At 36.0% G+C, this 13,965-nt stretch overlaps 1 protein-coding gene across 1 annotated transcript; it reads left to right on the top strand.

The window, feature by feature from the left end:
• The first annotated feature begins 236 nt into the window (after nucleotides 1-236).
• Nucleotides 237-13,618, top strand: C9orf72 (C9orf72-SMCR8 complex subunit). The gene is made up of 10 exons (XM_010163790.1): nucleotides 237-722; nucleotides 3,772-3,831; nucleotides 4,735-4,830; nucleotides 5,468-5,532; nucleotides 7,636-7,708; nucleotides 11,070-11,186; nucleotides 11,911-12,146; nucleotides 12,653-12,710; nucleotides 13,240-13,349; nucleotides 13,432-13,618. The coding sequence occupies exons 1-10, from the start codon at nucleotides 279-281 to the stop codon at nucleotides 13,616-13,618; spliced, it is 1,446 nt and encodes a 481-aa protein (XP_010162092.1). The 5' UTR covers nucleotides 237-278.
• Nucleotides 13,619-13,965: the final 347 nt, after the last annotated feature.

The raw sequence follows: 13,965 nt of genomic DNA on the forward strand, positions 1-13,965 counted from the left end.
ATGCTGTGCAGGTTCATCGTACTTGTGTAGTGAGTAAAGGGTATTTGAGGTCTGACTAACATTTGTAAAGCATACCATTTCATTATGTGGAAGGCATGCATATACACTTCCTTCTTGAATGAAGTCTACAATTAAATCTCTTGTAAGCCTTAGTGGAAACAAAAGAAGATGAGATAATAAGGAGTGCTGCTCTAATTTTGGTGGTTTTTTTTTTTTCTATGAAAACTGGTTTTTAGGTGATGTAAGCATTTCCAGTAAACACGAGAGAGGAAGCAGGCATGTCAGCTCTTTGTCCACCACCATCTCCTGCAGTTGCTAAAACAGAGATCTCTTTGAATGGTGAGTCACCTTTATTAGCTGCCACTTTTGCCTACTGGGACAATATTCTTGGCCCCCGAGTGCGGCATATCTGGGCCCCGAAGACAGAACAGGTGCTTCTCAGTGACGGTGAAATAACTTTTCTTGCTAACCACACGCTGAATGGAGAAATACTTCGGAACGCAGAAAGCGGTGCAATAGATGTGAAGTTCTTCGTCTTGGCAGAAAAAAGAGTAATCATTGTGTCATTGATCTTTGATGGAAACTGGAACGGAGACAGAAGCACGTATGGACTATCAATTATACTACCGCAAAGTGAACTTGGCTTCTACCTGCCGCTTCACAGAGTGTGCGTGGATAGGTTAACACATATTATAAGGAAAGGAAGAATATGGATGCATAAGGTACGTTTGTTGTTCATTACTAAAAACAGTTGCCCAAGTTTACTTGAGCAAAAGCAAGAATTAAGATTCTGTGACCCCTGTTATGTAGCAGTCCAGGCACAAAAAGTCGGAGGAAGCTGACCTCTCTACAAGTATACCATTTTGAAGGTTAGAAGTTACTAATACGTCAGCAGATTCAAGGCTGGGATTTTTAGACACATGATTTATCCTGATAATATAACTTATGCTAGGATATCTGGGTAAAATAGATACTCTGTACAGTTTTTAATCTCTCAGAATTTGATATAAATTGCTGCTTTTAACTGTGTTAAATAGTGTGTTCAAACTAGGTAATATTGTAAATGTACTGTGTTTCAAATAATTGTTTTCACTACTGAGGTCCAGAAAAGGGATCTGATGCATTTAATGTTGTCATTGTAGTTGCGGTTTTATTTTTCAAAAAAAGGGGTATCAACAAACAGTCTGGCAGGTGTTAAACTGCGTAAAACTAATGGGAGAATCATGAAAAAACATCTACTTTAGTCCAAATATTTCTACTTTTGAAATTAAAAAAACCATGCTAAATTTTTCTGAAGAATTGCAGCTCTTGCCTTTGGGTACATTAATGGATGTTTCCTTATGAAGTGAAAACTGTTATGTATTTTTGTTTAAAATAAATAACCTTCTAATAATAAAAATTAAAATCTCTGTCGTCTTCATGGAGTACAATTTGTCTTAGAGCAGTAGATTGCATGTCAGCTGTAATGTGTATGCTGATGCATGTTTGTCTGATAAAGTTTTTGTTCCTCTTCTGTTTCTAGACATCTCGTCAACATATTTTAAACTTCCTTTTTCTGTGCTCTTATCTGAACTAATTAAGATTCCAGGAATAATAAGCCGATGTTAATTTTTGTGGTGTTGTTTCCTTTTTGCCACACGAACAAACTCCGTTGATTTTTGCTCTATTGGCTGATGATGGCTGTCAGTGTCTTCCATCAGATTGGTTCTTGATGCTTCTGGGGTTTATTTTCCACAGGGAGGATAGCACATAGAGTTCATTTTCAATATAACAGAAACAAATACTTCATTCCTAATCTTGTTCTAAAAGCCTGCTGGACGTTAGTGCTTTTGATGTAAGTGAACGCTATCTCATGTCCTAGATTACATTGCTTCTCTGTCATTTTGCATCCTCTGTACTGACTTTTAATGTGAGTGGTCAAATAAGAATTGTCCATCATTCTTAACTGTGGTGTGTCTTTTCTCTTTTTGGACATTGATCCATATCGGTATGTTTCCACAAGAGAAATAGCCTTCAAGTAGCATTGAGAATGACGAAGAAATGTTTTCTACTAGTTTCCTCAGAAATTAGTCAGTAAGTTCTTTGTTGTTTTTCGGATGTTCTTGAAGCAAATAGGTCAACCGAGTTAGCTGAGGCAGTGATACATTCTGAAATAGACATTTATTGTCTCTCTCTTCCTTTTTTTTTTTTTTTCCCCATTTGGAGGAAGATCAAAGATCCTTGCATGTATCTGCAGTTCTGCAGCCTTGTCTAGAAGAGAGAAAACTGCTTTGAAAATGTAGATTAAAATAAGGCATGAGTCATAGAATGGTAATACTCTGGCTTATCTTGCAGTTTGCAATTTGAGGCAGTTCAGCAACTAGGCTACAACAGAACAAAAAATGTTGAAGTTATATCTGAAAGGAACTATGTGTCTGTTCTGTAATTTCTAATGGTTATGGTTATCAGCTTTCATGAGTTCTGTACAGAGCCGGACAGCAGTTCCAGCTAGACTTCAGAAGAGAAGAAACCTTTTGAACTCAACACTAGGAGAAACGTGGAACAGTGTTCAGACTGGCAAAGACAAGCAACTCCAAGCAAGTCATCTATATGGGATTGGAAACCTTTTACTACTTCAGTTTTTGTTCCAGATGTTTGTCCAATAATTTTGAGCAGTTATATATCTAAAAAGAAGTGTCTTGCACCATTTGTTCGGCCTTATCTTCATGAAGACTGACTTCTTTTAAAGCAAAGGATCTTCATTGTGAAGGATGTTTTACTTCACTGATACTGGACTTAAGGATGGAAGTGCCCCAAAGGAATCTGCCTCATTCCAGTATTGTTTTTCACAGATACTTCTTTTAGATGGTTAGACAAGTTCTATTACTGTTTTAGGCTAAGTTACTGTAGCTTGTTCCCTATTCATCTGCTCAAAAGAAGTTATGTAAACTCTTCCCACTTGAAGTTGATCAACTTTGAGTAGTTCAGTCACGGGAAACTAATGAGTAAGCAATAAAAATGCAACAGCCCATCAGCATCTAGCAAAATACAGCATTAGTTCTTGCCACATCTTCCATTTTTTGCATATTGTATTGATTGTTCCAGTGATTAATGACAAATTCTCCTTGTGAATAATAACTTTATTCCATTGTAAGTTTCGTTTTGAATGCGGTTAGCTAGTGAGCTGCCGATGAGTCTGTTTTGAGAACTTTGTCCAGTCTCTTGTACGTTGTATGTTGTGTATTTTGAGGTTTCATGTCTCCTGTACTTGGTTATAAAACAGTTTTCAAGGGTTGTCAGTGTTTCAAGAAGTAGGGAAAAAAAAATTCCTGTTTTTTTTTTTCTGCCCCCCCAAGCAAATAATTTTTCTCATTCTGGAGGTCTCATTTTTTTCTTGCTGCTTCAGGAGCCATCAGTCTGTACCTTATCCATTTGAAAATAAAAATCCATACATAAAATGGAATTCTGCACTATAATATGATCATTTGGCATTTTCTTGATCTATGATGAAGAAAATTAATGTTTTGTCATTGTCATCACACCCTCCCTTTCCTGCTACTCCTGCCCAAGCTTGTGAGAGGTTTGGTGGGGGGCAGAGCAGGGAGCACTGATCTGTTTAAAGTAACGTCATTTCCTGCTAATGTCAACTCTGTAAAAGAAAAGACTTGAACATCGAAACTGAATCTGAGAAGCATGACTCCACAGGGAAGAAACTGTACCATTTGACTGTTGTGTGCATACATATATAAACAAATACCAGAGCGTTTATATTTAACTGCTTCTCTTGCTCAGGAGAGGCAAGAACATTTCCAGAAGATTGTCTTGGAAGGCACGGAGAGAATGGAGGATCAGGTAAGGGTCAGCTGGTTGATGCGTATGGCACACCATCACAAAACTGATTGACTGCATCTGGTGACTGTAGAAGTTGGTGGTGCTTCTTACTTTTGGGATCCAGGAAGATACTTTGGACTGGCTGATGACCTGCCATGCACAGGAGGCAAAGTTTCTGAAGATAGGATGATAGAAGCTGCAAACAAGTTGAAGGAAAATATATTTCATCACTTATGGGTAAAGTGGAATCTATGAAGAATATTACCTTTCAGAAAAGGAAAGTGATTTACTTGAACTTGAAGCTCTGTAAATATAGTAGCTTCCATAGATACACGCTCACCTCCTATCAAGGATGGTTTTTCACTAGATCATTACCTTTTCAAGTTAACAGAGATGTATGGAGTCTGTCGTGTTGGAATGTGGTTGGAGATCTAATGGATAAGACTGAAAAAAAATTCATTTCTGAAACTGTAAATGTGAAATTGTGGCTTCGGCTTCTTGTGATAGATAATCAGATAAATAATTTTATATGTTTATAACTAATATGCCTTATTTTGCTTTCCTGCCATTGTTAAAACATCAGACTTGGATCTAAAATGCTTAACAGTAATTGCATGTATATGGTGTGATCAAACTATCTCACTCCAAATACTCCTTATCTAGGCCAGTCAAGTTGATTGTGAAAATTAGCATAGGACCCTGGAAATTTTAGACATGATATTGAGAAACAAAATGTATGTTTCCAGTTCATAATTATTGATGAGCAAAGCTCAAGAAGTCTAGGAATCAATTTCTGCTCATACCACACTTCCAAACAATAGGAAGTTAAAGATGTTTTGCATGTGATATTGCAAGTTCATGTTCATGGTAACTTCTCAGACTGCAGAATGTGCTTTTACTTCAAGCATTTTATTTATTGCACAGGGACAGAGCATTATTCCAATGCTGACAGGAGAAGTCATTCCTGTAATGGAACTCCTTTCCTCCATGAAATCACACAGTGTTCCGGAAGAAATAGATGTAAGTCCTTGTGTTCTTTTCAGTCTGAATAAAAAAGTGGCTTTGGCACTCTGGTTTGGTACTCTGTTTGGCAGACAAAACCCCACAGTTGTAATAAGTTACTTTACACTTCAGTTGTTTCACATCAAGTTCTCCCAAATCCTGTAGGGCGTGGTTTAACAAAACTGTTTTAGGTCGGTGAATATAAGAGTACTAGCAGTGATTTTTATGGTCAGCACTTGACGAAATTGACCAGGTGGGATACCGTTTATGAGTGGTGTGGAAACACCCTTTGATGATGAATGGTTTTAATGTTGATACCTGTTTCAGTGTGGTTTAATGTTCTCACGAAAGAAGTAGAAGTGATCTCAGGTGAACTAATTTATTCTGGACAAGGTTATAGGAAAAGAACGCTAGGAGGAATCTGACTTTTGACTGGTGAAGAACATTTAATAATTGAGTGACTTGCTCGTGTTCAAAACGCTTTGGCAGAAGTCAGAGGTCTTCTTAAGGTTGTGTGCTTTATTTGGGCAGTCTTGCAACTTAGCTTAAATATTTCCAAAACAGTTCCCACCTATCACCAAAAGCAAAAAATAAAGTAATTGGAAGGTGTTGCAGATCCTTGTCTAACCTTTGTTTGTATTTACTTGCATTTCAGATAAGTGACACAGTGCTAAATGATGATGACATTGGAGATAGTTGCCATGAAGGCTTTCTGCTCAAGTATGAATTTCAGTTTTGATTTATGCTGCAGTAAAATGGCTTACACTTGTGTGTGCATATATATATGTCTGTCTGTATGTGCATGTGAACATGTTTTCTTTGTAGGAGCGGAGAGGATGATGTATTTGTCTTTTTGAGATTTTTGTCTCTAATATGCTGTAGAAGTTGCTGAATTTTTAGAAGAATGGCTCTGGGCTGTTAGCTGCATCTCTATAGACTGTGTTGTCACAGCATCACGTGCTTGATAATAGGATTCCTATCAAATATATTTTTTCTTTGATACTTACATTTAATTTTATGGGGATATAAGTCAAAAGTCTTACATTTTTATGAAATACTAAAAAACCTGGGTTGTGTTTACTGCATAAACTATGAGTAAGAGTCATTAATGGTATGGCATATAGAACGCTTATTATCAAATTGTGTATTTCTCTTTTTTTTCTCCTGTTTTTAATGTATAAGTGGAAGTAGTTGCACTCGAGAGCAACTTGTTCTCTTCCTGTGGGAAAGCATATTTCATAGATTTTAACTGATGTACTGTTACCTTTCAGAACATCTTACAGTGTAACTGCATTTATTTACGTAGTGCTTAGTGCCATCTATTTATAAGCATCACATATGCTTTCAGTACTACAGAAATTCATTTGTTAAATTAACTAATTCTTCACAATAATGTACTATTTAGTTCCATAGAAAATTTGCAGAATAATTAAGTGAATACCATGGAATGGATTATTGTAAACAACTAGAGCCATTGATCCTACAATGATAAGCTATTCTTATACCAAATGGAGATTTATTTGGCAGGTAGTATAATGTAGGGTGCCAGTTATTTCTTCTTGCTACTTCTTTTCCCTGGAAATTTTGTCCTGAAAAGAAATTAAGAACTTAGCCATTCATGTGAAGGCTCCAAAAATCTGCTTTTTAGCTGATCTACAAAGCATATCAGCTCATTTAGTTTCAGATTTCAAGTCTTAAATACAGTTTTTTTATGGATTTATACTCGAAATAAAAATTTGATTAAACTAAATAAACTGCCATATCAACAGTATCAACCTCTAAAATAAGCAGTAATACTTTCTTAGTAACTTCTAAATGTAACTGAACATCTATTTCTGCCCCCAAGCAAGAATTCGTAAGTATTCAGATGGCCTTAAATTTAACTCTTAGAATATACTTGATAAGATAAATAGTAGCAGGTGCACTATAAAGTCCACCAGACTTTCAGAGTCTGAGTGTAGCTGTTATAGTCCTTATCCGTTAGAGGTGCTTATTAGAACTGATTAATCACATACAATGCATCCTTCAGTAAGATAGCATAAATGTACTTTTGTATATTTACACGTAGCGGAGAAAATTTTTCAATAGTATCTGGACCTTCTAGGGTATCTAGACTTTTTAAAGCTATGGGCCAGGTGTTGGTTTGAGAAAGTGCAGGGGGAAAGGGAGGATGAGGATAAGAAACCTCAACAGAAGTTTCTTAAGGACAAGTTGAGAGTTGTCAGGGTTAGTCCAGGTATATTTACTGCACCCTCCAAACTTCAGATAAACTAAATCAGATATGTGCTGCTGGCAGCTCACGAGACAAGATCACGCAGTTTCCAGCATGTCTTTGTGTATTCTGAGAGACTCAAGCTTGTGACGTGCTCTTGCCCATGTCGCTACTAAGAGTGGAACAGTTGACCTGCGAAGGCTCCCAAAACTGGGTTCTGATCCACAGTTTAGAAAATGAAGACAACTGTGGGATAGATCTTCTTTCAAGATGCTTTCAAATCCTTCATTATTAATATGTCTTCTGTCACCTTAGATTAATTACTTTATACAGATTCTGTAATACAGTTACGTGGTAGCAGTAGAGAGTTTTTGTTTGCTCCTTAACTGTTCTGTTTGGAGGTTCTGAGTGACAGTCTTTCTAGTCATCAAAATGAAAATGTAAATACTGTTGAACTTGGATTTCAGCAACAACCCACACAGCTCTCTGAGTCCTATGGGTATGGGCCTGTATTTGTACTATAAACACTTCATTCATCTTGTGAGAATTATAATTGTTTTATTTGAAAAGTCTGATTAAATGTATTAACCTATGTTTGTTTTTATTTACAGTGCAATTAGTTCACACCTGCAGACCTGTGGTTGTTCTGTAGTTGTAGGAAGCAGCGCAGAAAAAGTTAATAAGGTAATGCACTTTCTAATAAACCAAACTTAAATACTGATTATTAGGAGTGTTAGCCTGTTATTTGGAACAAGGTTTATCTATAAACCTACTTGAGGTTGAAGAAGGAAGAAATACTGTTGTCTGGTTATCTGACTTCAGCTGATTGGTCTAGCAATTGATAATTCTTCCTAAAATTGCCTTATCAGTTGTATTCTGTCAGCTGTAAGAAAACCAATGTATTTAATTTACTTGACACTCTATATAAATGAGTAGTAAACAAGTCTGAGCATTTAAAATGAGGTTTGTTAGCTAAAATGTACAAATTGAAGAGGTCTGAACTGGCTTGCTCAGTTCAGCTATGTCAATGGATATTGTCTGTATATTCTTAAGAAACTAATTTCTGCATTATTTCTCTTGCACTGGGAATGAATGTGCTTCTGCATAATGAACTGCTTGTATTTCATGGAACCTCAAAGCTGTAGAATCTATAGTCACACACACATGTTGAAACAGGCAGGCTTACTGGGACCTTAAACCATTCCAGCAGTTCCAGCATTTTTTCCTTCGTAGCTGTGTTTGTGTTGACTTTGTCTTCAGTCTGTTTAGAACTTAACTGGTAAATAAGTTTACAGTTTAACTGGTAGATCTTAAATTAGGTTTGACTCAGCTTTCCAGAAGAACTAGAAAGAGGCAAAGTACAAATATAAACCCCTAAAACTGAGTCCCATAACAGCAAACACTCTCCGTGTCATGCTTGCAGGAGCACATCAGTAGAGATGATGTTTAGGAGCTTTCAGGTCTGGAAACAATAAGCAGCATTAGCTGTACCTCTTAATGGGGAAGAGTATATACATCATTATGGTCTTTTTGGGAAGAAAAAAGGTCAGTCTTGGAAGCTGTCATTTCAGAACAAGAAAATAATTACATTTTTGTGGTAGACATTTTTTCCCCATGCTGTTACTATTCTTAAATCTGTTGTAAGCTAATTATGAAGTATTTCATTTGAACCAGTATGAAACTATCACCTGAACTGCTTTTTCTCTAATATTTTGGTGTAAATGGAGAGTTTATTGATACGTATTTTAAGCTTACTCAGTATGTGAAGGAAAAATCAAATTAGGATGTTTTCCGTACTAGAATTCTCCAAGTTTTTGGTTTTTTTTTTTATACAGCTTTTTGATTATACCAAAATGCTAGTTTCAGATAAATTGAAAGCAATTCCTGGAAGAGATACACTTGTGTTTACTCTCCATTAAAATATTTCTTAAAGCATATTTCTTCTTAGCGTAGTGCAATCTCTCAGCGTTTTGTTCAGATTTCCCTTTGACTTGCATTTAATTAGGATGTCACTCCATCCCTTCTAATAAAAACACTGAAGTTAATTTTCAATTAGGCTATTCAGAGACAAATCATGAAGAAAAAGTTGTTTTCTTTGTGAGAAAATGTATTTCACTAAATCGGTTACCTCTCTACCTTCACAGCCGAATCCTTTAATAAACCTCTTTGATTCAGAATATCCCTGCAACTGGGAATGAAAAGAAGGGTTTCATAAAACTGTGCAATCCTAGAGGCCTCGGGTATTAGGCACCGCTGCACTTGATGAGTGTACTGATACAGCTGTGAGGGTAGGTTCTGTGTAGTTATGCAGCATTGTAAGTTTTCAGTTTACACTGGGGCCTCTGGGCCACACAGTAACAATGGTCTCATGTCCTGAGACCCTGACAAAAGTCCTACAGTGGGACATGTGGAAAAGGAGTATATTCAGGTAACTTCATTTTCTCATAGGGAATCTTTTTGTGTATTGGGCTTTTCTGTCTGATTATGTTTTTAATAGTGATGTACTAATTATTGAGCTCTGGTTTATATTGTAAGACTGACACTTTCCTTTGAGGAAAAACTCATTTTAATTCTCAAAGCTGATTCCCTTCTTGGTATATATGTATGTATCTGTGTGTATTGCTTCAATGTGAAAAAAAAATTAAGAAAAGTGGGCCTGCTGATTATATTATATATTAATTATAGACTATGCATATTATATATTGGGTATTTTATAGTGCATAATGCTCCTTGGTGAAGTGAAATATAAGTCTTCTTTTTAAAAAATTCAAAGCACTTTTAGTAAACCTGTGTTCTGAAATAAGCAGTTTGTGATGCTTTATAAAAATTGGAGTAGGGGGGCAAATGCATTGTTTTGTGTGTTCTGGCAGCACTGGTGAGGCACCTCTGATCAAATGAGCAGTAAATCAAAAATAATCCTGAGCAGCAGTGGAACCAGAGGAAAGAAAATTCTGAGTTCTTAGCTGAAATCAGCTAACCACAGTTAATATGTATAGTTTCAGGGATATAAGATTTGGACCTGATTGAGTTAGCATAATAGAGGAAATGTTAAAGGCTGGAATGGAATGGTTATAACAAGCTTAAAGTTTATAGTTCGTAAAATAATTAATTAAAAGGCTTTAAGGTCTAAGTGGTTATGAGTATGTAAAATAATGTATTTATAAGTTAGACACCATAGGAAAAAAAGAGTCTAGAAGAATGTGCATCTCCAGATAAATCCAGGGTAAATCTCATAAATTCTACAGAGGTTCTTAGCAGCACTGTGCGCTTTGTGTCGTGGTGCAACTGTTCTGAAGTAATTGCTTTCTTTATGGCATACTTTAGTTTTTCTTAAAATAAAAAAAAACATGTTGCATCTTGCATAAGTGGCAAAAAGCATTAGTCAGAAAACTATGTTGTCATTGGTTTAGGTACTTCATAAACAGATTGTACAAGGATAGAGACACCTTACAGACACAGATAGGACACCACTGGTTAAGACTGAAAGATTAGCAGAATGGAATACATGTTTGTGTTTGGAGATGATTACGTGTAGCTGTTGCAGCAAAGGAGTTTGAAAATGGATAATGAAGTACCATTGTTGTTTTTAATGGAGAGTTTGAGGAAATTACTGAGGAAATAAGCATGGATACTTATTTAGGAAATTGACTGTGTGATTGAAGACAATAGCTGCTGTTTCAGTATAGAATGAATGAAATAAAGAGGCTTAAAAAGCTAGGAAGGTAATCACAGTAACTCATGTTTATGTAATAGGAAGAGGTAGCAGAAAGCAGAAGTGACTTGTTCTACACAGGTGGCTAAAAACCAAACTTTGCCAACAAGTGTTGGACTTTTTCTTCATTTGACAAGAAGTTGGAGTAATATGGCTTATTTGAGCATGTCACTATTCTGTGACCTTGGTAAAGTTTTGGCTTTTTTAATAAGCTTGATGATATTTCTTGCTGATCTTTTGAAATGTCTGATACATTCTAGTCAGAAATTGCATTTGAAGATCACTTCATTCCTTACATTTTCATGTTTTTCAACACTGTTCTTTTTAATGCAGATTGTGAGAACATTGTGTCTGTTTCTTACGCCGTCAGAGCGGAAGTGTTCCAGACTCTGTAGAAATGAGTCTTCTTTCAAATACGAGTCAGGACTTTTTGTTCAAGGCTTGCTCAAAGTAAGTGTGCTTAGGAAAGTTCTCTTCTACTGTAGTTAAGAAAATTCTTCAATGTATGTGTATGCATGTGCTTCTCATGTGTACATGTGCACCCACACTCATGTTCAAAGAAATATGTCATTTTCCCTTGATTCCTTTCTGGCACTATAGCTTTCCCTGTACCTATTTGCATGTTAGTATTCGAAGACAGTCTTTTCTCTGACACATCTATTTCTTGAGTATTGTCCAGAATTGCTCCTGTACTTTGAGGCACAATAATAATACTCTTGCCTACTTGGGGCTAGGATCTCAAAAGACATTAAGTCTTTGTGTTGTACCAAACCCAAAAAATAAGCAGTCCATCAGTCCTACGGTTTCTCAGTATTTTAAAAGGTCTGTAGCAATGGGTAAAGATGAAAAGAAAAATAATGCTTCTTGCTCTAGCAAGCAGTCTGAACTTAACAGATAAATATAATACTGTAATGTTAATGGGCTCACGAACCAGATGATGGAATACTGTAATACACAGGTTACCTCGGTACCTGTTTTCACGGTTACATTAAGGGAATCATCCAGTATGAAGGACTTTTTACTGGGCTACAACAACCAGTTCACTCAAACAAAACACATCTAAACAAATGGGATTTAAAATTTAGGCATGATGTTTTAATATTTTTTTGTTGCAATATAGCTTTGGTTTTTTTAAGAAAAGTAACTAGAAGAATAATGTTTTTCACTAAAACAGGATGCAACAGGAAGCTTTGTGTTGCCCTTCCGTCAAGTAATGTATGCCCCATATCCTACTACACATATAGATGTAGATGTCAATACAGTGAAACAGATGCCCCCTTGTCATGAACACATCTATAACCAACGACGATACATGAGATCCGAGCTGACAGCATTCTGGAGAGCTAATTCAGATGAAGAAATGTCTCAAGATCGTATTATCCACACAGATGAAAGTTTCACACCTGATTTGTATGTACTTCTCTGTCACATCTTTTAAAGTTACTTGATTTGGGAAGAGAGTAAATAGTGCAAAGGGTATTTTCTAGTAAAGTACATGAGTTTTTTTTGCTTTGAAGAAGCTCGTTCAGCTCTGGTAACTGTATTTGTTTTGGAGGAGTTTACCAGTTCTGTCAGTAGTTTTGTTGCATTAAATATTACTGAAATTCATTTTCAGTGATACTTCTGGCCATCTTCTGTTAATTATGTTGCCTGTTTTAATTAGGGGTATAACAGATGTACGTGTATTTAACAGGGCCCTATGGCTCTCCTGGGCTTAGTCCATTTCATCTGAAAGTTTTGCTTTAAAATTATTTATTAGCTTTAAGAATAGCAGGATTATAAGTGACTAAAATTCTGAGTTCACTTTTAATTTCTGCCAGATTGAAAGCAGTAATGCTATTGCTGTGCGCAGCTGCTGAACAGTTAGTGTACCATCATGGCATTACCTCACATGTTTTTTGCTTTCTTTTCTATAGAAATGTCTTTCAAGATATCCTGCATCGAGATACATTAGTAAAAGCTTTCCTGGATCAGGTAATTGTTGCTTTTTCAGAAAGAACAAGAGCTAAAGTTCAGTACTTCGAGCCCTAGTAACAGATAATTTAACATGAATAGATAGTTTATTGGCTTGGTAGCTCTTTTTCATACTAGTGCTATGATTCTTTTCTGAGTAACTAGAGAGAAAAATACTTGTGTTATTAGTATAATACTGAAACTCTTCTTACATGTGAAAAACAATGCATATTTTTTTGTTTCTGTACAGCAATGTCTACAATTACAGATTGAGAAAGCTACCTGATTGGGATTAATTTCAGGTCATTTTAAAAAGGAAAATAATACTTTATTCAAAAATAATTCCAAAACAGCTTAATTTATTCCATCTGGGCATCTAGAAAACTAAGAAATAATGTTAAGTGTATCTACAAATCTGCTGTTAATGTGCCTGCTTTTCTATAATTAAGGATATGTTATGTATGTATGCAGTATTTCTTTATATTCCACATTCTTAAAATGATTATTGAATTCCCATGTCTACTTAATTTTCTGGTATAATTTTTGACAGATCTTCCATCTGAAGCCTGGCTTGTCTCTAAGGAGTACTTTTCTTGCACAGTTTCTGCTAGTCCTTCACAGAAAAGCCTTAACTTTAATAAAATACATAGAGGATGACACGTAAGTGAACAGATAATAGAAAACAGGCTTTAAGAAACTTCCTCTGTTCTTTTTTACAACACTCTTTTTTATTTTCTTGCAGGCAAAAAGGGAAAAAACCTTTCAAGTCTCTTCGTAGCTTAAAGATAGATCTTGACTTAACAGCAGAGGGCGATCTGAACATAATAATGGCTTTGGCTGAGAAGATTAAACCAGGTCTACATTCTTTTATCTTTGGGAGGCCGTTCTACACTAGTGTACAAGAACGTGATATGCTCATGACGTTTTGAAGTTCTCCACTGCTAGTGTGTAATACCGTGGTCTTGCATGGCACGAAAAGAAATCTTGTCAGTGTGACCACCACACTTGTGACAATCGTTGACCCGATAAAAAGTAAAAGTCTGTTTTACCAGAGGCTCCTTTGCCATATGGGCTTACTAGATAAATTTGAACATGTTTTGGTGTACAATAAAGGGAAACATTTTAATTTTCTTTCCCCAGAGACTTCCTTCAGGCCTGTGTGTGTTTTGCCCTGTTCTGCTGTGTCAGTATTTTTAGTGTTTCCACAGAAAACAGGCCTCTCTAATCATGGAGGTTGCACAATAGGCACCTTCCAAGAGTTTAAAAGAGTTTTTAA

The sequence above is a fragment of the Antrostomus carolinensis genome, unplaced genomic scaffold (assembly GCF_000700745.2).
Source record: "Antrostomus carolinensis isolate BGI_N321 unplaced genomic scaffold, ASM70074v2 scaffold38692, whole genome shotgun sequence".
NCBI classification, from domain to species: domain Eukaryota; kingdom Metazoa; phylum Chordata; class Aves; order Caprimulgiformes; family Caprimulgidae; genus Antrostomus; species Antrostomus carolinensis.